Source organism: Anopheles marshallii, chromosome X (genome assembly GCF_943734725.1).
Source record: "Anopheles marshallii chromosome X, idAnoMarsDA_429_01, whole genome shotgun sequence".
Taxonomy (NCBI): Eukaryota; Metazoa; Arthropoda; class Insecta; order Diptera; family Culicidae; genus Anopheles; species Anopheles marshallii.
In genome coordinates this window covers 1,778,175-1,803,605 of record NC_071325.1, presented here as the reverse complement: position 1 = coordinate 1,803,605, position 25,431 = coordinate 1,778,175, and the positions used below count along the sequence as shown (strand labels likewise).

Genomic DNA, 25,431 nt, shown 5'->3' with positions numbered 1-25,431 from the left:
GGTACACTTACTTTGCCAGTTCCTGAAAGGCGTAACCGTCGGTCCAGTTCTCCTGGAAGGTGGCGCCCACACGCTGCGTCACAAACTGGCCAAGCCGTAGCCTGTTCTGCATACACTTCTGGCGTGCCTCTTTCTTCTCGATGTTACTCTTCTGCTTGAGCAGCTTTTTCACCACCTCGACGCATTTGCTGATTTGGCTCTTGTGCTGCTCGATCGCCTTCTGGTGCACGTTCAGCTGACACTTCTGCTCGTCGGAGAGCCGGGACAGTTCGTCCACCCGCGTCCGGCTGCTTTCGAAGTCGTGGTCCCGCTCGGTAATGTCCGCCTGCGTCAGATCGGTTTGCACGAACTTGGTCAGCATGAGCGTGGTCGTCGTCGTTGGTGTCGTCGGTGTTGACGGTTGCTGCTGGCCGAACTTGCTGCTACCAAAATTGCTACCGTTGTTGTTGCTGGTGCTACTGCTGTCGCTTTGCTGCTGCTGTTGCTGCGGTCCACCGCCGGGCGCCGTGTTGGTGGAGGAGGTGGTTTGCTGATGTTGCAGCTTCTGCCCAATTGACTTGGTGGTGGTGACGACCGCACCACCCGGCAGCTGGAGTATGGAATTATTGTTCTGGCCACCACCGGCACTGTTGCTCGTTGTCGAGGTGGCAACGGATGTCGTTATCAGCGGGCTGTTTGTACTGCCGATCCCGCTCGGCTGTTCCCCACTAGGGGTGGTTGATCCCGTCGTCGTGCCTCCCACACCACCGGTAGCACCACTACCACCACCACCATTACTACTGCTATTGCTGCTCGTATTACACGACACCAGCGTGACCCGCTGATGGTGATGGTCTGTCGTTCCGATGCTACAGCTAATACTGCCGGCTACTGTTGAATTAGCGGTGTTACACTGCAGCTGATGGTTCGTCGACGCACTCCCGGTTAGTGTTGCGTTCTGGCCGGTCTGCTGCTGCGCTGCCGTTTGCTGGGATGCAACCGTTGCCTGCGCCTGAGAGTCACGCTGCTGCTGCGTCGCTACCACGGACGAAGATTGCTGCTGTTGAGTGCCTTGAGCTTGGTGCGCAGATTGCTTCTGCTGGCTGGCAGCCGCGCCGACCGATGACGGTTGTTTCTGGAGCATTATCGATGAGGCGCTGCTGTTGTTCGCCACCAGCACGATCGGCTGGTATTGTTGCAGCTGCTGCTGCTGTATAGATACTCCCGAGCCGGCCGCACCGGTCGTGGCTGTTGCACTAACCAGTGGCGTGATGATCGGCGACAGGACCGTTGTTGCTGAGGGGGTGGATGTTGCGGCGGCTGCCTTGGCCGCCTCTACCGCCGCTGCCGCTGCCATCGCAGCCGAGACGGATGGAGGAACTTGTACGGAAGAGTTATTGGTACCGCCGCCGCCGGCACCACCTGCGGTTACCGATGACGGTGTCGGTGAAGGTGTCGAACCGGCAGAAGTCTGCTGTTGCCGCTGTGTTCGACTACTGCTGAACATATCCGGCTGTTGCAGGGGGCCTGCATTATTGTGGTTGTTGTTACCATTGCTCCCGATGCTGGCGCCCACCGATAGCAGTGGCGTTTGCGGACTAGGGGGGTACATGGGATATTGACCGCCCGTGTGGGGCGATTGCTGCGGGTTCGGACTTTTCCGCGATGGACCGGTTGTGGACCCGACCGTCCCAACGCCACCACCCGGATCCACGTGCGGGGAATTAGATATTGCTCCTAGCGAACCGACCGGCACGGTAACGCCTGCACCGAGCGCGATACTGTTGGTGCCGGGACCGGTAGCACTACTGCCACCACTTCCGACCGCGGTCGCGATGGTGGTGATGCAGGTAACACCACCGACTAACGGGCTACTACTACTACTGGACACACGGAGCGACGCAACCGTCGGCAGCCCCGGGTGTTTAGAAAAAAAATCTTTTATCTTCTTATTATCACTGTGGGCCGGCAGTGACAACCGCAGACCCTTAATATTATCTCTACTATCACGAAAATGACCTCCACTCGTTGCGCTTCCCAGTGCACCCCCAACACCACCTCCACCGCCCGGTCCACCGTTATCGTCCGGGGCCTTCCGTTTTCGCTTGCGCTCGGACGCGGTCCTCGAAACCTTTTCGGACGTTGGGGTGGTAACGACGGGCAGGGTGGTTGTCGCCGGACTGCTCATGATCGCTTCCGGCTCCTTATCACTGTGCGACGAACCCGTGCTCATGTTCGAGTCCTGATCCTTGTTGTTGTTATGGTGGTGGTGCGCGTGATGAGCGTGATGCTGCTGCTGTTGCTGGAGGTTACCGACGGGGATGGGTGGATGCAGGGCGGCCGTAGTACCGGGCGTTGCCGTCGCTACCGCCACTCCCGCTGTCGTCGTTGTCGTGGTCGTCGTGGACTGTGGCGTATCCGCCAGGGAGCCTTTGCTACTGACACCGCCGCCCGTCCCTCCGTTATTATTAACTCCACTGCCTCCTCCTCCTCCACCTCCTCCTGTCGCTGCACCACCCACGCTGTTGACAGTATTTCCACCGCTGCCGCCACTGTTGCCGTTGCCACTGCCACTGCCACCACTACCTCCTCCGCCACCACCACCACTACCAGAACCGGAAAGGACAACAGCTATTGCTGCCGCGGCGGCAGCAGACGTTTGCTGTTGCTGCTGGTGCGTGCTCAGCACCGTTGTCACTTGCTGCTGATGGTGCTGCTGATTGTTGCCGCTGCTAAAGTGCGGCTGATGATGATGATGCGATTGCTGCTGCTGTTGCTGTTGCTGCTGGTGATGATGCGACGTGTGGTGATGGTGCGATGCGGCTTGGTCGACCTGGCCAACTTGTTGTACTATTGTTGTCTGTGGTGCCATCTGCAGCTGCGTACCGGCCGACATCTGCTTGGTCGACAGGGCAAACCGTACCGCGACCCGGTGTTCAAGGAGCAGAAGCAGAACATAAAAAGGGGAAAAGAAGAAAACAAGAAAATGTTAGAATGCACGATAATGGCAAGATCGAGAACTACTACACCACTCTCGCACCACCCCCTCCCCATCTTTCTCTCTCTCTCTCTTTGATCTCGCAAGCATTTGTCCGTTACAAAGGGTGTAATACCAATGTGTGTGCAACAATTGAGTGGTTTGATGCACATCCACTGGCTCTTATGTAAATTACGACATTCATCAGCAATTGTTCTAAATCAGAAGATTTTTTTTTTGACAGTTCTTAGAATGTTACAATAAACGTATCACTGAAGATATTTTTCCCATTTTATACTATTTTATACATGTATTTAAAATGTTTCTTTTCCACAAACTAAACTCATACATATGAAAGAGCAAAACCCAATAGAAAAGAGGTCACAAACCCACTGTCGCAGAGGTGTGCAAACAAAAAAGGAAAAAAAAGGACACCGGGAGTAGGTTCGAAACACACACATACACACAGTACTACCGCGGTATACCGTTAATGGTAACGTAGCGAAAAGAAGCGAAACAACGCACCTGGGCACTGTTCTCTGCCGGTAAGCATACGTAACATCACACACAGGGTGACGAAACGGTTACGATTACGAATTGAAAACGTCACGATAGAGACGGGACGGAGTGTCGGTCATTTGTTGAGCCATACAAAACAACACAGACAATCCATCATGGCGGCCATACGCTACGATTAGTGCAAAAATCCCGGAATAGTATGATGCGTGCAAATGGATGTTGTAAACACTTTCGAAATCACTGGCATTCAGAAGATGCGAAACATACCACAATACAAAGTAATTTCTTGTTGCCTCTCATTGCAAGCCAGCATCAGCAGCACTCGTTCTGATAACACGTCAAGAATCGTTCAGTTTGGGTGAGCTTTTATGGGAACAAAATAGAATGCCAGACATTACCCGGAAGGAAGCGCGTGGAAGCACTCTATCTCATCGATCCAATACACTAATGGTGGGCAGTCTCGCATAGGAGGAGCAGGTCCGTTATCTAAACTCGCGCGGTGGCTGACACACATTAAATGAAATCAAGACACTTCTAGAAAGACAGTGCACTACCTCGTGTGAGATTTTGGGACAAATATAGAGACGGACATTCACATTCAAAGGAATTCTCCAATAAACTCGAAACAATCTACTTGACTTGGGACCTGACAATAGCCGGAATATAATTAAAGCATTGTTTAGACGATTAGTGCAGTGGCGATATTCCTACAAATTGTGTTCATCGCACTGGTTAGCTTCGCACAATACAATTAAAATGAGAATAAAACAACGTGAATTCCGCACACATCCATATTCTTAGAGCGAAATGTGTGCCTTAAAAAGCACAGCACCCAAAACTGACATCTAGTTATCGGTGGGAAGGAAAAGGACGCTCGCTCTCTGTCATTTCCTCTGCCGTCTTGATCGAGACTCTGATTCGCAAAAACACCAATTCCCGTCCCCTAGCCCCGTTTCTTCTTCATCCACGACACAACACACACACACACAACCAACAGGCCGAGAAATTCAAACACCTCTATTACCGTATGGACAACATGGCTTCCCTTTCTCGTGCTTATGCGCCGCGTGCGGAAGAGTCGGCTAAACCGACGTTTCGGCGATTGGTCTCTCTTTCCGGGAACGTGGTTGAGGGAACCGTCGGTGGCACTAGTCGGATCGAAAAGATGAAAAACCGTTCAACCCAACCCCCAACACTCACTACACGACCCAAAAGCACATACTATATATACACACGTACACACACACACACTTGACGTTTGATTTGGTTTGGACCGACCACCCCAATAATGGCGAGTTTGGATGATTGGTGTGGCAGCAGCGCACCGTACAAACTTCTAGCACGGAACGGAGTTTTTTTTTCAAAAGATGCCCATAGCTGAATTTTCTTCAAGATGTCGCAGCAAAATCGGCGTCGTTTGAATTACGTTCCACCTTCTAGCGGGTTTTCAGTGTTTTGGGTGTTTGATTGTGACACACTACTGAGCTGGGATGTTGATTTGTGTAAAAAAAAAGCGGTTTCCTTTCGTCCGTCCGTCGTCGTCACTGGCAGGCGATACTGACACTCTGGACTAGCTTCTCTTCTCGCACACGAGACGAGACTAAAACTTTACACACAAACACACACACAGAACCGCACAACACAGAGCTAAACAGCGATCCTCTCGCTCTCACCCGGTACCGATTTTTAATTCTCTACCCTGTCTTTGTTTTGCTTACGGTGCCCATAAGCAGTAGAACACGAACGTGAGCGGGAGATTGGATGGAATATCCGAGAGAGAGAGAGAGAGAGAACCAGACGCAGGCGTATGACATACGTCGTCCGCACCAGCGCGCACATAGCCATAAGTTCGTCATTGACCGTCTGGTCTGGTCAGTGGCGCTTGTTCACGAAGCAAACCACAGGGTTGTCAAACCTTCTCTCCACTATTTTTCATATTAGCAAATGGAGTCAACTATTGAGCATTAACATTCAATTGGACACTTCAACTGTCAAACAAACGTACGTATCAGTGTGCCTAAGTATATTTTTCTATCGAATACTTAAATCAAAGAAACACATCAACACACACACACATCTTTGATACCCAACTGCACCGATGAATGTGGTTGAGTGTCGGTGTGTGCGTGCTTGATTCGCGTACTATAATTTTCCCCTTTCAAAGCGGTTGAGTAGCGCTCAAAATCGGAGAATATCGGAGCGGAAGCGCACACGCACCCGTAGCAGCTGAAACACGTCGGCATACATACGCTCCCCCGTGCTTCCCTCCGTCACGCTTTCCCATGTTTTTTAGTTTGGTCTTACACTCTCCCTCTTTTTCTCTCACACTCATTCTCTTTTTCACGGCCGGTTCCTGCTTCTTGCGCAATTGAAATCTCCATGCTCTTGACAGACCAGATCCCTTCTCCCTCTCGCCTTACCCGCGCTAACCAACAGCAGACCTAAACCCTGCCAGCGCCGGATCGTTACACATCGTCACCAATCCGCGTGAGAAAACCGTGAGAGATGAATTGGAAGCAAGCAAAAACATAAATAAATAAATATTATTACATTCGGCGGCTCGCTCCACACTCACTGGGCAGATTAAAACACAATAAAATTGCACACATGTGTGAAGGACACGCACACACACACACCGTACAGCTCACCATATTGGTTTGTTTTGCTTTGTAGGGGAAGGAATAATAGAACTGTCTAATGCAGATATGCGTTTGCAAGTGAAGCAATAGGAATAAACAATTCTATCCCTCCCCACCCTCCGTGCCCCTACTTTCTTGCCCAACCACCCACCCAACAAAAAACTATTTCAAATGGAGTATTTTGAGAAGAAAAGAAGGAAAAAATAACCTATCGAATCGGAACGTACACAACACAGGCCCGTCATCGTCGGGCAACAATCGGAAACAATATGGCTGACGGCGGCAAACAACACACACATTGGCAAGATGGCTGATGATGGTACGGCGAGCGGGTAATGGCGGCAGAGCGGCCATACGCTTTCTTTTCGGTCGATTTGTGGCCGCCACCGGCCCCACACCGCGTCCTGGGTGCTACCAAATAAAATAAAAAAACCACACCATTCCGTCCCGCGAAAGGGTCGGAGGGGGGGGTGAGAAGCGGTGCAATAACGGAGTGGTCAGGCACGATGCGATGTGCACGTTCATTACTCTTTCGTAGGATACCCGCTTCTGCCTTCACCGCGGCACAACCAATCTTGCCCATCCAAATGCGATCGGTTTTTTTTTTTTCGGGCGGCCAATCGCTTAGCCGATATAAACATGCTCGGGTGGGATGGGCAATGCAGATGTGCATGATGGTTGCCGCATCACTAGAGCGCACACACAGCGCCGAACCGTTATACGCCGCGCGCAATGGCGATTTTTTTTTTTGGGACGGGAAGGTGCGACGAGGGGTGGCACTTTTCACCGCCTTGCCACGGGGGCCTGGGGAGAAGCTAAAGCTATGTTCTAAACGCGACAACGTGGCATAGGGAGGGGGGGGGGGGGGGGGGGAGGAGATTGCCACGTTCGGTGTGTCACTCTTGTACAAGTGTGTTGGCAGGCAAGACGTAATACTGATACAGTGTCCTAAACGGGAAGAAGGTAGTATGCGAATGTGTTGGAGGGAGGGAGGAGGGGGGTGGGAGGGTGGTAAGAGAGAATTGTGGAGAGTGGAATGCAGTTTCTTGGCTCGTTGAAGCTATCTTTCCACGACTTCATGTCGTGTATAGTCAATGTTTGTACGGGAACTGACAGGCCCCAGAGTATCCTGCGGACATTACGTATGAATGTTCCAGCTGAGCAAAATGTTACTGTTGTACGGCTTTCTACCTTCCTTCCCCGCTCTTTCCGATCGATCGTGACGTTGTCCATCTTTGTTCCAGGAAGCTTTAACCTAGTCACGAAAATACAGGGTGAGCTGAAAATATCACCTACCGGACATAGGGTGCGCTCCTCCACAAATAGAGTAGAATTCCAAGGATTTTTGTTTAGGAAACTCCACACGCAGTGGAGCAAAGCATAATTCCCACACAAGAATAGCATTTGATGAGGATGTAAATTTAGTCCACCCACTATCTGGGCTTATAATTTAGATGTAGTTGAGGAAATCCCGCAATACGTCTGTATATCTCTGCGAATTCCAGAGCTCCCAAGTCCCGGAACTACAAACAACAAATGCTGGAATTTATTCGACGAAAATTTGGACAGCAGAACTCTTCAACCGGGCTCCATTCCGCACGAAAATGACAGGTGTGAAAAAAGACTAACTCCTGTCTATGCGGAACGAGTCGACTCCGGTGCCGTCTCCAACAGCGCAGTGACTGGGGATGGTCGTTGCCTGCCCGGCCAGAACGCATCGAACAGAGCAGCGTGAGCAACGGAAATCATGCTGGTCACTTGAGTTGCGGGAGTTCAAAATCACTACACACACACACACACACAGAGACCCACATGCACACGGGTACGGATCAATTGACGTCCCATTTCGCCTACATTTACCACCCGGCGTGAACGAACGCGTGCGAGCAGGAAAAGACACCACCACCACCCAATATATATATAGGCTGGAAAGTTGTCCAATCTTTTACCACCGCTTGATGCCCTGCCCTGCCACACAACCATCCCCCCCTCAAGCTCACCCACAAAACCTAGCTCCCACACCCTCGCTCTCACTCTCTCTCTCTGTCTCTCTCCCCGTCTCTATCCACCCTTTCCCACCGCCACGGCGAGTCGATGAATCCGGTTGTAGTTGTATGTATGAGTGGTTTTGCGTGTGCAGATAGAGGAAAACTCGCGACCCGCACCACACCGAGGGTGGGCACCGGATGGGTGAGAGAATGTTGCTAACACAGCACGCGTGTTTTTTTTTTGTGTTGCCTTCGTATTTTCGCGTATTTTTCCCATCGAAAGAGGCGTACGACAGTCGGTTTTTGGGGCCGCGTGAGTGCCCCGGCAAACCACCACTTTCCTCCCCCTCCGGGAGGTACGCACATACCGCTCACATACCGGGGGGCGCTGTTTGGTAACGGTTAAGGCATATCTTGCCTACTTGCATCGGGCGCACTCTCTGTCTCTTTCTCGCCCTATCACCCCACGCCTACCGTATCCACGCGATCCTTTCCTTCCACCTTACCCATTCGATCAAAAGCTCTCAGACAATCGATCCGATGTGTTTGTACGCGACTTGCGAAACAGATTTTGAGACTCTTCATCGTGCGAGATTTGATGTTATCAAACTGCGTGCGTCAGAATTACCAGAATCTCTGATCGGTAATCACAACATCGAAACCATTCGGTAAGGTACGTCGGACATGATGGTTGTAAAGGTCGAATACCTCGACTTAGGATGAAAAGACGATGAATCTGTTACAGACATACAGATATTATATGTTGATAGAAGATCAAATGTATGTCTAAACTTATAGCAAAGGAATATTCTATTGTTGAGTGAGTCTGATTCATGAATCTGAATGAATCTTTGAACAGGGCGAAGGAATCCCAATCTCTATGTCAAAGATGGGGAATCTTCCAGACTTCCACGGGGGGCATTATCAGCCACTGCTCTTGAAGGTTCCATGAATCTTTTGAGAGAAGATTCCTGATTTGAATGACTCCTCACTAAAGATTCATTCAAGCACAATACGAGACAGTCTTAAAAGCTGTGGTTCTCTTCCACATTCAACATCAGTGAATGTGTGTTCGGTCGTCAGCAAGAACAACAACATCAGTACTATCTGGTGTTGGGTGAATCTCAAATCTAAGAGAATCAGATTGATGAATCTGAATCAATCTTCGAACGGAATGAATGAATCTGAATGTCTATTTCAAAGATTCACTAATCCTCAAAGATTTCCCAAGACTGATGACCTTCAAAGATAGATCCCCTTCCGCCCACGTCAGTTGCCAACAGATCCACCACTGCTCTGAGGATTTACGAATCGTTCGAGAGTCAACTCTTGGTTTGGATGACTCTCCATAAAAGATTCACATAGGTGACTCTTTTCTGTGGTTCGTTGAGTCATACTTTCTGGAAAATAGTCGTCGTAGAATTGAAGTCTACGGAGTCTTCTCCAGTGGAGAGAGTGAAACAGAGTTCACAGTAATCTCGCTCTTGGCCAAAGGACTTTAAGAGATTTCCCAAGCCCCCAATATTACCCAATACCCTTCAATGCCCTAATCGAGCAGTCTCAATATTCAACCCACCATTTGCCTTTGGTTCTCCCTTACAATCTTTATCATTTCTTGAGCCACCGTAACCTAGAGTTCATGTGGGCATGACTTTCCAAATTCCACACGAACCAAAATCGAGCTAAGCAATTCGAATCAACGCCGTACCGCCAGCGGAAAGCAAACGCACACATTGTTGCCTACGGTGTCGTCGTATGAATTGTAAATGCGATGGAGTGTGGTGCTAGTAGCTGCACAACCATATTTGCTCCACTGATTGCAACTACAACCCCTATCGGTGTGTGGCTTCTTTTTGCTCTCTCCCTCTATTCGGTGCACCCCCGGCGGGCGTGTTGGACAAGCTCGGAAACAAATATTGGATGTAGCGCAGCTGTGGAAACCACCGATCCAGCAGCTAAACTGGGCAATTAATTTATGGAACCTTATCATTAGCTTGATCAGAAATGCTCAAACACACCACATCCTGACAAATCTCAACCCGACAGACAAGCAAACCAACGCACAGCGGATGGCTGATTTTAGGGAACACCCAAGAAAAATGGTTTCGAGGTGCCTTGTGGCTGAGCAACACACGGCCGCCCCTGCGTAGACGGTCAGGAGGAAGCATTAAACAGTCTCACCGTGCGCGGATGATACGGCTGTGTTGGTGCGAGACCGATGCGTATCCGATTGGGCGGACGGTGTGTCGGGGCTACACTGCCAGCTGCATAGTGTGTTGCCGGCCCGATGCAAATGAGCGTGGAGAGGCTTTGTCTTAATTTTGCCCGATACCGCATCTTCGTACCGAACGTATATAGCTCGCAGAGTTCGGGTCGTGATATAAGGCGTGAGAGCCCAGGCGACGTTTCGCATCAGCCCAAACGCGGACACTCACATACCGCAACACCCGCCAGACGACGCAGGGTTGAGTATGCGTTCGGAATACCGCGGGCACACATACAGCGGGCCTCGCTGCCACACAACCACCCGGCCCCTTACGGCGCAGCTCGCCGAAGATGACTGGTGCGACGATTTCTGGCTGTTCCTACCAGACGGCGCATAACGTATCATGTGTCATATGCAGCGATAACTGCGCTAAGCGAGTCACGGCGTGAGAGGGCGCCACTGTACCCTGCACCCGGCATGAAGGTGCCTACTGTATATATAGAACCAGTTCTACCGACCGAGCGGACGCGGAGTTCGCAGTCCAAAAAAAAAAAGCTGAAGCACTCACGCGGAAGTTTAATCGCAATAAAGAAAAAGACACTGCGAAAATAAAGCCCACGCACACACACACACACGCAGAGCACACTAACACACCGGACGGAAGAAAACTAACCGCGATCGGGTTGAATGTTGAAGGTACGGAGGAGGGTTTTCTATTGGGAATATGCAGTACAATGCAAATGGGACGAAACCGCCGCGTAGTGTGCCCGCACAAATACAGCTGTAGTACAAATATTAGCATAATTACGGCACGATAATGGCTGACAATTTGCGTCACTTGCAAACATCGGACGCTATCCGGTCGGTGTCTGAGGTATCTCACACACCTTTATCAAATTAAGGCATCGGTACTGCCTACGCTCGTCTGACTAGCGATTGCAATGTGGTGATGTTTGTCTATGGAGTTACAGATCGCAACTGTTTCACCGCTTTCAGTAGCCGTAAGTTCTTCCATTACAAGTCGTCCACAAGTGACGTACCTGGGCGAAGAGTCATCGGGTCGGGTGATTTATCCCTTGCAATCAAAATCAATCTCATTTCAGCGGCCCTTGTAAGTATTGTTTTTTTTTTTTTCTTCGCAAAACAAATATGCTGCAAACGATAGTTCAACTCGTAGTGTACCGACGCAAACCCGTACCGGTTTGTAATGAAATCGTCGGTGATATAAATACCCCGGTGGGGTCGTGTCGCCACCATCTTCGATCGAGAAAGAAGAGAGCAAAAAATAAAAAATAAAATAAAACGAGGCACACCAACCCCGTAAGCTAATGGTCATTATTATTCGTGGCCCTACACGGCGTCTATTAGTGTGCATTTTGTGTACAAGAAAAATACAACACACATACACACCGAGCGCACATTTCATTTAAGGTCATGTTCGCCGCAACAGCAACACAGCACAAGCAGCCTCCCCAATATCGTTCCAGTCCTTATCCACCACGCGCGATTGTATTTGTATGAGAGGCGTTTTATTCCGACTGCGTTTGGCTGTGTTGCGAGCGACAGAGCGAGTGAGCAATAGCTAGTTAGATCAAAACAAACCATAAAGGTAGCGTAAATACGCACCGGCACAGCACCTCGAAGAGCTGACCGATGAGTTCCCTAAGCAACAGAGACACCCACGGTTGCTCCGGTTTGCATTGTGTTGGCTTGCGCTCCACTCTAGTGCCCCCGTGGCAGTCAGTGACGTTTGGACCGTCGCACGGTACGGTGGGGGTGTAGACGTTCATTTTTCTGCTTGTTCCGCCCTGTGTGGCTAGCTTGCTAGATGATGCTGGCATTGGTTTCTAGAATAGCGCAAGAGACAACAACGCGTTCAGAATGTCTTTGGTTGTTTGAGGATTTGTTACAAAGATACATTCAGACTCATGAATCTGGCACAGATTTACCCAACAGTTGTGGTCTGGGCAGCTACTGAGGTTCATCCATTATTGCAGAGCAGTAAAAAAGGGGTTCTGGAAGAAGGCTGGGAGTTGATTATATTTGTTTAAACCCCTTGTGTCGATTTCCGTAAATGCGTGAACGACTGTCGCCCTCAACTCACCATGATTGCTATGTGTCACGTGAAGAGGCGTGATATTAGCTGAGACATTAGCAAAAGCGGTCATCCTCTGTCTGCTATAAAAACCCGGCAGTACTCGAAACTTCAATGTCTTAACCATATCCCTCACCCTCCATCTACCCCCCAGTGGGTAGATTAAAATAAACGCGTAGCAACTCGCCTTATCAGTTATTGGTGGATAATTTGTTTCAATCATAATGGCGCCTTGCATTCCTCCACTTGCCCACAAACACACGCCACCAGGAGGAACAAAACCGAATGATCTTTCATCAGCATCGATAATCGATGTGCGGAAATAATAATAAAACAAAAACCTTTGCGCCCTACCCGCCGTGCTTAAGCGGTTGGCTGAGTACCCTATAAGGGAGTAGGGAACAACACTGAGGCAGGAGTTGATTTGTTGAATGGCGTGTGCGAGTGAGTGAGTGAGCGAGCGAGCGCGCGCACGCGCGCTGACTCACCAACACATCGGCAAGCATCGGGGGTCGGCTCGACTTGCTTAGAGTGTCCGCGGTCACGTCAAATGATTAAATGCGTAACGAGTGTACACACACACATACACAACATATATACACAAACCAGCAAACAGCGCAAAGAGATAAACGAAGTGGAAAGGCAGATGCGGACGAAATAAGAAAACGAAAGCGAAGCAGAACATGTAAGAAATCACAAAAAAATCGACAAGAAATACGTGCTAACGGTAAGAAAACGGCAGAAACAGGCAAAACACAGACGTGACAGATGGGCACAGGAGAAAAAAAAGGAAGACACCGATGGCCATATTTGGTAAGGAAACAAAACTCTAGTCGAAACTAAAGGCCGGTTTTTTTTTTGCTGCATCAACGCAACGAGGCAACACATGACTAAAGAATGTGATAATATGACTTAAAACAAGAAACATGATAACTGCCATTTTGCCAGGCAGTGGAGATGATTCATTTCTGTGTGCACAAGGCCTGAAACGGCGTTCGAACGGCCGGGGGTTGTTCGTTTCAATTCCTACACCCCCGGTCTTTATTTCCATCCCGTGCATGGATTGATTTGACGTTTGGAATTTGCAGGCACTGCTTCTTTGATTTGCCAATTCCAACATGGCGGTTTGTTGGTTAATGAACCGCGAGAGCATTTGAGTGCAATTCAACACAGCAAGCTGAGGGGGGGGGGGGGGAAAAAGAACAAAGCGAATGAGACGGAAAGCGAAAGTTCGGACAATGCAAATCTTCAACAGTGTGCAAAATGTTGCTCGCTTTGTTTAAATTTCATTCTTCGCTCCTGTGCGCCTTTTCCTTCACCCAACGCAGCCGGATACTTGATGCGGCCGGTGGGTGCTCCTGTACAGAGACCCCCCCCCCCCTCCCCCTCTGGTGTGCAGGTGGGTGAAATGATTACCGAGCGAAAGCAGCAAACACACAACCGAACGCGCGCACCGAGGGAGAAATGAGAAGGACGAGACCTCGGTTTGGTTTTGTTTTCTTAACTGCGCAAGTGTGTGTTTGTGCAATGAGGGTTTTTTTTTGCGTTTTTTTTCCTCTCTTTCTCTTTCTTTCTTTTTTTTTTATTCATTTTCCTACACACAATATTTGCTTCGGCACACCACACTTGAACGAAAAAGCCCACGTACGACCCCATCGACACCATCCCGTCCATTTGGGTACCACACGAAAAATGTCTCCCCCCCCCCCCCGCCCCCCACCCCCATCCATCATCCTCCTCTTATGAAGAGGTCTTCAATAAAGAAAAAAAAACAAACACATACACACAGCGATTATGCCATGTTGTTATCGCTACCGCAAATGGTGAAAAACATAACAATCAGTAGCTAGCCCCCTCCCTATCACCCTCCCACCCTCCACCAACAAACCATGTCACCACTCGCACCACTGCTCTCTTTATCGGGTTGGGTTTATAAGGGAAGAGTCGCTATGCATGTCAAGCTGACGACAAACAACGAAACCTTCTCCGTCTCCCTCCTGCACCAACACACTCCGGCACCGGCCACCACTAGCCACGGTGACGTTTTATGTGTGTCAAACACACCCGCACCACAACCCCCCCTTCTCGCACCTTCATTTTCGCATTCACCCCCAACAAAACCGTGCTACATCTTCGCAATTATGAAACCAGCGCCATTAGGTTCACGACCTAAGTAGCTGCAATGTATGTACGGCACTCTGCGGCCCTGTGGTGTGGTGTGCGTTTACTCATATCGTTTGATTTCTAACGACATCTAAGAATTCAGACAGGCGAGAGGAGATATCGCTTCTTCATCGGGCGAAATGCGCCATGACAGCGATAAAGAAAACAAAAACACACAATTGACAATTTAATGACAGCTGTCATGTTTAAATAGTTAGTAAGGTGTTTTTTTCTATTTCCAGTTTTAAACAACAGGATTAATTTTAAATTGATCATCTTAGGGTTTGAAGTAGTATCAAGCCGCTACTTTAAACTGACAGCTGTTAGTTAGCTGTCAAATGAGTACGTTGACACGATGACAGCTAGGTTCAATATAGCGACCGCTTACAAAAAAAAAAAAACAAATGCCTGCCATTAGAAGGACACCTATCCTGCTGGAACTGTTACATAACGTAACGGTTGACCATCTGTCCCGTGCAAGAACATGGACATCCCTGTGCGTGAAAATCCTTGGAGGAAACTAACGCGCAGTACGCAGTACCGCACTGGGAACACATACGTGCGAAAGCAAGGGACACCTTTTACGCATTCAACATTCGCTTTATTCCCCTCGAGAGGGAAGTTAATGCACGGTTCCGTTGGTCTATTGTCCCTAGACCACATGGCCCCTTTTGCTCCTATCCTTACGCGGCGGAATGGCGCAGCGACACACTGCGTGAAACGGAGCACGAAGTTATCGGGAGGGCGTCTATTTCTGCTCCCCCCACCCCACCCCACCCCAAAACGCATCATCATTCCAGACATTCGCCCAAAAGAAAAAATAAACATTGCCCAAAAAGTGGTACCTATACCTTAGATGATGCGAACGAGAGCGTATTGGTGAGTGGTTTTGCGAACTTTTACCCAATAAAAACAACAAAAAAACCCCCCCCCCCGATAGTCTCTGCCTGTCGGCTGGAAACTGAGACACTGAGCGAACGATGAGATTTTCCCAGATAAAGTGTAGTTCACCCATCACACCCCTCTTGCATGTGGGGTGGGGGATGGTGAGGTGATGCGGGTGTGATTATGTATGAATTGCTCAGACTTTTGACAAGAAAGAAAAACCTACACCACCAGAATGAGGCTTAAAACGCAGTTAGTTACTTAGCAAATGGGCAGATCGGAAGGCAAAGGATCCCAAAAAAAAGGACTTTTCTAACAACAACAAAATCTTATACGCACAAAATTAAGGTTGTGAATTTGTGTGTGTGTGTGTGTGAATATACGACAAAAGGACATCAAGGACACACCGCAGGCAAAACGGGAAAATGAAATGCACGACATCTCGAGATAAAACAAAAAATTCCGACCAACGATACCAACACACCGACAAACCACATGTTTGTGCTTCCTTTTGCGCTTCCGGCGGGACGCAACACCCCCGGGGGGGACAGGAAGGAGGAGCACATGTATATCCTGTTTCCTGTAGTGCCACTTCTAAGAAGGATGGTGATGCCGGGGAGGGAGGGGGGAGGGGAAACCATGACCGGTTTCCCGATAATTTCCTCGACCTTTTCCTTCTCTCCAACTCGATCGTTCGCGTTTACCAACACACTAGTACTAGCACATGCCAGCATACGCACGCACACACATTGAACAAGCGGGCTGAATCCTTCCTGCACACAGGGCAAATGCAGACACGGTGGTAGTTGCTCTAATTTTTATTCAAAGAATCACCTTGTTTGTATTGTTTGTGCCTGAGAATAAGTCGGTTTCATAAAGGAAGCGTTGAGAGAGAGAGAGATAGAGAGAGAGAGAAATAGGAGAGAACACAGAGCGAGGTTTATAGGTTATGTTTCTCTCGTACTTGCATTATATACATCTGTTTTGCAATCAGAACCTTTGCGCGAGGAGAAAACGACAAGCGTTTAACAGTTCATTTCCTTTTATGCGTTTTTAAGGGATGTTTTCGATAAATTCTTCAGTGCGAGAGAGAATGAGAGAGTGAGAGAGAGAGAGCGAAAGAAGAAGAAAAGGAAGAGGGAAGAATGAACGGAAAGACTCTTAACAGACACATACAAACCCCTCCGTGTTGTACGAGGAAAATTCCTCCAGTTTTCCTTCTTGCCCCTTCAACCCTTAATTTTCACCCTTATTATCATCAACGATACATTTCGCTATCCGTGTCGCCTTGCTGCTCAACAGCCGCAGATCTCTCCGTGCCGCGTCTCCTTTTACGAAGTCCTTGCTCGGGTTGCATTCTCTCCTACGAGCAGATCGAAACCTTCTTTAAACTGTGAAAAGATGCTTCAGGTGCGTCACAGATGTGCACCATATTTAAAGATGGTGTTGGGGTGCAACATAACCCACCGCTTAAAGTGGCCGAACCCGGGCTACCGAATGGGAAAGAGGTAAAAGGGCGGGAGACAGAGAGAGAGAGAGAAAATGCGACGGTATGCGGAGATGGGCAAAAAGAAAATGTGTCCCGAGGCACGGTTTTATTGCTTTTTGAAAAAAAAGGAAGAAAAGGCTCATAATGCGGTAGCATAAACGAAGCATAAAGCCTACCAGACACACACACACACACACCCAAACATATCTCACTACACGACACGACAATTTCCCGACAACCCGAAAGGAAACACGTGTGTGTCGCTCGTTGGCCACTTTGCATTGCATCGATTTAATGTTTAGCAGGACTACACTCGCTCGCTCTCGTTCTCTCTTTTATTGTCTCTTTCATCGGGAGTCATACAAACATTGACCACTCTCTGTCTCCCACAAGACACAAGCGTAACATAGAATAATAAAAGAAAACAACATATTTTTCCTTTCCGTTTGCACTTACACAACGAACGAAGCGAGCATATAATCATTGAGCATATAATCATAATATAGCATGAACAGCTATGCTGTTACTTCCACAGCACATTCCTGAGTTTTCGTTTTTATTGTGTGCCCACGTTCGCCATCCTCCCGTTCCTTTAACGCTGGGCATTGCAAAGGCGGATCCTTTTCCTGTCCTCACGCTACGTGTGGGCAAAGTACGCCTAAATGCAGGCAATAATGAAACCGACACCGGCAACGAACAAATACCCCCCCCCCCACCCCCAAAGGGGGATGAGCAAACAGAAGCAGCGGTGTGGTTGGGGCAGGAAACAACAACAACAAAAAAACGCTTCGAAACAGAACAGAAGTGACAGAAAGAAGGAAAAGAGGCACACACAAAAAAACGTTGCTGAAGCGGATTGCTCTGAAAATATGCAATTCGCTACCTTCGCTTCCCAGACCTACGATAGCGGTAATAAGAGGAGAAGAGGCTAAAAAGAAGGTAATTCCATTTCAACTCGCCACTGCCATACAGCGCAACAGCAGCAACAACAAAAAACACTCCAAACTCGACTAAACCCACACCGCCCTCCCCTCATTTCCGCCTAGCACCCCGCCGCCTACCCCCACAAACCCCTATTGGCGAGGGGGAGAGTAAGACGCGGGTGAGAGAAGGTTTTCTCATTCTTTGGTTTTGGCGTGTCCGTTTTTCAGCGGGCACACCAGCGCCGCCGTTTGTGTCGATGTGGGTTTATGTTTCACAGTGCGCGACCATGCTGTTGCTGTTGTTGCTGTCCAGATTGCTTTTGGGCTTTTAAATCTCTGTTCTTTACTCTGTTTTTTTTCTTTGTTGGTTTTACCTGCCCATCTACCCATCTTCTACGCGGGCGAGTAAAAAAAAATATCCAAACCGGTGTGATTTCGGTGACCCTCATACACTGCTTCTTCCTTTTTCTGCCGTGGTTTTGTGTGTGTGTGCGTTTGTTTTCTGTTTTGCTTTGGTTTTGGCTTCGGCACTTCAATTCGTACCTTACGGGAATGGATAATTTGCGGTGTGGCGAGTATGAGCGCATACACAAATGAAAACTATTTATTGCAGCCAATCCACCCTAGCGCTTTTCCCACTGCTTTTCTTCGTTTCAGCATTGGTTTTTTGTTTACTGTTATCGATTTTTCAGTCGCAAAAATGAGGCGAAAACGGGTCCTTTCTATGGCAGGACGAGTGTGGAAAGTTGCTCCAAGGTAATGTTCAGCTGACACCCTCTCTTTGTTTAGAGCCCAATGTATGTTTCTCTACGGAAGAAAGTCTCCCAAAAATAAAATTCTCTAATCTTTTGAATATCGGATGGATATTTACTTGTGTTATGCTTAGTGAATCTTTTGAGAACAGCCATTCATATGGTTCTTTGATAAGAAACCATTCAAATCAGGAGGTAACACTCAAAATATTCAAAAACCTATGAGTATTAATGAATCTCTGGAGATCTTTGAAGATTCATAATTTTATATGGATTTATAAATCCATCAAGATTTATGAATCCATGAGGATCCATGAATCTTATAACGCTTGAATCTATAACGATGCATGAATAAGGGTTAATTCAGGGTTTATGAATCATAGAGGATTCATGAATCTTTGAGGATTCATGAATCTTTTATGAATTCATAACTCTTTCAGTATTCACGAGTCTATGAAGTTCCTGGAATCTTTGATTGAATCTTTGAGTTTGAGGATGAATCTTTGAATCTTTTTGAGGATTTATGAATCTTTTATGGATTCATAACTCTTTCAGTATTCATGGGTGTATGAAGTTCCTGGAATCTTTGAGGATACAGGAATGCATGCGGAAATCAAAATGTTTAGAGATGAATCATTGAATCTTTTTGAGGATTGATGAATCTTTTATGGATTCATAACTCTTTCATGAGTCACATGGGTTCGTCTTGAGTTTTTATGAGTCTATGAAGTTCCTGGAATCTTTGAGGATACAGGAATCCATGCGGACATCAAAATGTTTTGAGATGAATCTTTTTGAGGATTCATGATTTTTTTATGTTTGTTGAACCTTGAACCTTGAATGTTTCTTGGGTGTTCGAGGATACATAAAATTGACATTCGAAACTTTGACTTCAACACACTTCAACTGATTTGATAACCCACAATGCCTAATAGACTCTTAATCAACCCTTAGCAATATTGACGTTACAGGGGTTACTGTTTTCTTCCAACTTTGCAAAACCAAAAAGTGACCAGTGTATCTCGCTCCACACACCGACCACCTCCTTCTCGCCACCCTTCCATCCATTCTCCGTCCAAGATCTGTTGCATTAAATCAAATACCTACACACAAACCGTTGCGGATCGATTGGCCCTAGCGCAAGTATTCACACGCAACATGAGCCCGATTGAGCTGTGGTTGTCATCGGTTAGCATCGCACAAAGTACGCCCAGTGTGTGTGTGTGTCTTCCTCTTTAATCACCCCCTCCATTCCTTTCTTGCGTTTCATTCCTCTCTTTTCCCATGCCACCATGAAGATTTTTCCATGAAGCACTGGGTGGGATACCACCATGGTGGAGAATTTATTTATTTGCGTTCCGAAGCAGACCGATAGACCTCCTTTTCCACTTCTCCGCTCTTCACGCCACACTTCCCACTTCCCGCTCTTCATTTTCTGCTGCTCTTGAACGCAGTGCGACCCGACAAGGGTTTTTGGGAAGACGGTCCCCAGCAAACGGTGCTCCTCTTTCGCTTTTGGGGTGAAACACCGCAATCACACCCTTTCCCTTCCCCCCCTCCCCCTTCATCTTCCCGACCCGTTGGGGGGAAAAAGGGGTGATTTTGGAGGGGGTAGGTTAAGGCAGCGCTCGGGGTGGTGGTGGGTTATACATGGCTTGGTAACGGAGACCCTTTTCGGACGCGATAAACCGGGGCCCGAACTGGCCGTCGTCCCGGGTTTCGGGAGAGGGCGTAGGTTTCACTCGGATACAAAAGCAACGTTTGCCGTTTTTTTTTTTGTTTCTGGGCGGTATGGGGCGGGAAGCGAAGAAGCTAGATAGTATGCGCTCGGGCACGTACCTATAAATATTAACATTCGCTTGAAGTTTGTGTACACGCGCGCGTCATTTTCTGTTCCATTTCTACCCACCCTTCCCCACCACCACCACTGCTTACCCCCCCCCCCCCCCCCTCCCCTCCCCCGATCCCATCTAATCATCCAAAAAACCCTTTTCCTCTCGCGGTTTCCCTTATTTCTTCCACTCTTGCTCGACTGTTTTTTTTTTCTCTCCTAGTGCCCGATATCGACACAGCTTTAACACGCTTCCCCCCCCCGACACACACACACAAAACGAAGGGAGCGAGAGGGTGGAGGTGGGTCTCCGGTGAGTGGTTTGTAGTGACGCGCGGCGGTAGCAAAATGGCAAACTAATGGCACAACCGAGCGCGACCGACACACACAAAATGGCCGTCGCCACCATCGACCACTGTGTGTGCGCTTACCCTTCCCCTCTCCCTTCCGACCGGCCCCCGTCCGTGCTCCCTCGCTTGCCTTGGTACTATCCACGTGATCCATTCCGTCCACCGAACCGAACCGATAAGCTCGCTATAGCAACTATAGCAAAGATGCGACCGTTTGGTAAGCGAAAAAGCACACGGCACACGCGGAAGCAAGTGAGGTACGGGGAGGCGAACGTGGTGCGAGGGGAAGCGAGAAGAAATCGCACCGGAAAACAACACATCACACACAGCGTCAAAGCCAACAACCAAAAAAAAAAAAAAGCAACGGCAAACATAAAACAACAACAAAAACAACCTCAATCCCAACCTTCAAATTCGACGGTCCGAAATGTTTCGGCTTCTCGCACAACATGCCGCCGAAAACGGCCGTGGCGCGCGCGTGTGTGCGCGCTGTGTGGCGCCGCCCGGGAAGCGTGATTTCAATTTTGAACAGGCCCTTCGGTCTTATCTCGGGAAGTTTTCGTAAGGTCATGTGTGCGCGGTTCTTCGTGAATGCTCCCTCCTCACCTCCGGCCAGGGAAAAAAAAAACAGCACATGGTAGGAGGATTTCCTTCTTCTTTGCGGCAGGGGGGAGGGGTGGAGGGCGGCAAATTAATAACCCCAAGTATAAGCATCGGATAGGGGGGGAAGAGGGGGGGGGGGAAGCAAGAGGGATGTATGCACCATACGCACCCCATACAAAGCTCCCTCTTTCTGGTGCACCAACCCACACACACACAAACACGTGCGCGCACGCGAGAGTCCCCGCAACACACACACACACACGGAACCATTTACGTAAATCCAAAGAAACCAGTCACCGGCAGGCTTGCTTTCGTCGGACCCCACTGCTACGTTGGGGTTGATTTATGCGAGTTTTCACCTTCTTATTTGATGGACACTTTTTGTTTTGGCTGCCGCTGTACCGCTGGCGAAGAGGAGGGGGGGTTGCAAGGGGGCAAGGATGTATTATACGCACACACACATACGGATCGGAGAAGGTACGGAAAGAAGAGAAAAAAAAACCAAACTGGATATTTCAGACGCGGGGAAGCTTGCAAAGGGGAAAGTTGAAATTGAAGACGCACCGCTGATCATTCAAGGACAGGTCGGCAACGCTACGGTGTGCGCCTATACAGGTGTACGCAAAAACAGTGCGCTGTGATAAGACGACGGGAAGGCAAGGAACACCCGACGGAGCGAGCTTGAGAGAGGCGAAAGAACATTGCGAATTGCGAGAGAGAGAGAGAGATGTGTAAAATGCTGTTAAAGGTGAGAGTATGTTTGGAATCGATTTCCATTCCCTATTTCCTTTATTAAAACCCCGGCAAGACGTTGCGAATGCCGTGTATTGCTTTCAAACCAGCCTATTGCTGATGTCTGCAATGTGGGCACTGCACACGTCAAACTACAGCGCCATCTTGCGGGATGTGTTCTGGAATGAAATGACACATTGGATGTCTTATTGAAGAAACAGCAACAAGAAATCTCCAAGATGTACGGCACCTGATATACGAGGACTCGAGAACTCGCGGGCTTTGAAATTTGGACAATTATTGTGGACATTTTAACGAAACAACAACGAATAGCGTCATCTGACGGGAAATCTGGAGGATACTACTGGTAGTCTATAAGATTCAAGGCATCTGATATACGGTGAGGATTCGAAGATACGCTGACTTGGAATTTTGGACAATTATTGTGGACATTTTAACGAAACAACAACGAATAGCGTCATCTGATGGGAAATCTGAATGATACTATTGGAAGTCTACAAGATTCAAGGCATCTAGTATACGAGGAGGATTCGAAGATACGCGGGCTTTGAAATTTGGACAATTATTGTGGATATTTTAACGAAACAACAACAAATAGCGTCATCTGACGGGAAATCTGGAGGATACTCCTGGTTAGTCTACAAGATTCAAGGCATCTGATATACGAGGAGGATTCGAAGATACGCGGACTTGGAAATTTGGACGATTATTGTGGATATTTTAACGAAACAACAACGAATAGCGTCATCTGACGGGAAATCTGGAGGATACTACTGGTTAGTCTACAAGATTCAAGGCATCTGATATACGGTGAGGATTCGAAGATACGCGGGCTTTGAAATTTGGACAATTATTGTGGATATTTTAACGAAACAACAACGAATAGCGTCATCTGACGGGAAATCTGGAGGATACTACTGGTTAGTCTACAAGATTCAAGGCATCTGATATACAAGGAGGATTCGAAGATACGCGGGCTTTGAAATTTAAACAATTATTGTGGATATTTTAACGAAACAACAACGAATAGCGTCATCTGACGGGAACTCTGGAGGACCCCAAAGGTAGTCTACGTGTGCCTACACGGCACCACATATACGAGATTGTTTTAATTTGACAGTTCTGCTCAACTTTCAAGCGAATGAAATAACATAATGGAAATGCCGTTTACAACTCGTAACAGCCAGATACCAAGTGTGCTTCGCGGGGACTGCATATACTGTCAGTATCTACAATTGACAGATCTGGATCACACTGCCGGTCTGCCATGGACAACAAATCGGAACGCCATCTGGCGGAATAACTTTACATTTAAAGCACCGATTTGCACTGCGGAGGATAGGCGTTAATAAGGCAAACCGAAAAACAAAACCCTTAGCGCACGTCGATGAAGGTGTATTATCACCTTCGGTTGGTTTTTTTTTGTTGTTGCTGCTATTGTGTGTTCTGCTTTCTATTCGAATTTTTGTCGGTTTTTTCTTCTGCTCTGCTGTATTGCTTTCCGGTTTTCATATTGCATAGATCTCACACACACACACACCGGATCTTCAATTACATTGGAATGCGTGTTTCTTCGTCTGTCTCTATCCACGCCGCGTTACAACTTCAACCATCACACACTCATCGCAGCTGCTCGGATTCAGCTCGTTGCATCCGCCACCGTACCAACCACTAGCCGGCACACCGGTAAAAGCGATTGTCAAATTTCCAACGCTCCCATCGCAGCGCGCAAAAGGGTCTGCTAATAGGGTCTCGTTTCCATCCAGCTTCGGGTGGCAGCTGCGGTAAAAGGGCAGAGCCGGTCGGTGGCGCAATTGGAACCCACCGTCCGCTTGGAGTCTCATTACATTCATCGCTTTCCCCCAACACCTCCACATCTCCTGTCTCCTCCCTACCACTCCCTTCCCCCTCATCCTCATTGCAGTTGGATACCGTGTGTGCGCACTTCAACGGAGAAGTTGCTGCGAATCAGCTCGACAATAATTAATTCAAACCTTTTTACACACACACACACGCAGCCATTGTAGATGGGGGGTGGGGGCAGGGTTGTAGCAGAGTGGCTGGATGGTAGATTTTCATCTCCCTCATCTAAGCCCACCGCACCATTCTAAATCCCTCTCCTCTTCGCCACCCCCGTCTTTAAAGTCTTTCCCCCGGTTTTTTTTTTTGGCACTAAACGTATCACACCGCGGCTAGGGGTTGGAATGGTGCGATCACGGCTCACCGGGTGCGAAAGAGAGCAGCACAACGCACAAGACGGGCGAGGCCTAGAGTGGAGCAGTAGTCAGCAGCAGCAAACGCATTCAGAAATTTGTGAGAAGAATAAAAAGAAAACACACCCGGTGCCCGGTGGATTTAATTTGCCGGGGTGACCTCGCTCGCTCGTTCTCTCTCTCTCTCTCTCTCTCACCCGGGATGTACGGCCCAGGGTGGATGTAGGCCCAGGGCACATGGAGGAGGAACCTCGCCTTGATGGGTTCACCTTTTTTTTGCATTACGGTTTTCCATCGCCGTGTAACCATTCCATTACCATCGGTGAAGAAAAATAGCAACCGTGACACTGTTCATAGGTTCCCTCTCTTGATAGGTGTGTGTGTGTGTATGGGGCGCCCTCTGCAGGCTCTGACGACTACACCGTCACCAACGCACGGTATATTATAACGAGGACGAAAGGCATTTCTCTTTCCCAGCTTTATCGTATATTGGTTTTGTGCCGCTTCTCCCACCTCCTACCCCCCCCCCCCCCCCACACCCCCTCCCGTCTTCTAGCATCCTCCCACCTACCCAAACAAAACCTTTTCCTGTCCTTTCAACGGCTCGCAGGACGCTCTGTTGCTTACGACCATCAGCCTTAGCGGGGTTCTCCGATTTGTACGGAGAGTAAACCGTGTTTTGCAAAATGTAACGCGTCCGAAATAGCAACACAAAGCCCCCCAAAAAAAAAAAGAAACGACTTATGCAAAAGCTTTGGTAGCGCCAGCGCTGCGAAGCGAAGCTGCAGAGGAGGGTCGCCGGTACAGGGCAGGAACAGATAACCACACTTTATAATAACACGAGCGAAAGAGTTGATGTGCTTGTGTGCGTAAATATACGTGTGTGTGTGTGAAAGAGAGAAAGAGAGACAGTGAGAGATACAGTAGAAGATAGCAGCACATGCAGAAGGGCTTCTGCTCACCAATCTCATGCCAATGCCCGTCCACCCAATGTACCGAAAGAGGGAGGAAGGGAGGCGCTGATGTGAAACCCCCCTTACCCCCCCGGAAGAGAAGGGTCGTGAGA

The 25,431-nt window shown here is 48.6% G+C and overlaps 1 protein-coding gene across 1 annotated transcript in view; it reads right to left on the bottom strand.

The window, feature by feature from the left end:
* The window catches only part of LOC128714188 (serine/threonine-protein kinase tousled-like 1), a 31,738-nt gene that overhangs the window by 2,637 nt on the left and 3,670 nt on the right, over window positions 1-25,431 (bottom strand). Inside the window, exon 2 of the mRNA XM_053809067.1 lies at window positions 12-2,875. Within this exon, the coding sequence (XP_053665042.1) occupies window positions 12-2,875 (2,864 nt within the window). The remainder of the gene's footprint in view (window positions 1-11; window positions 2,876-25,431) is intronic.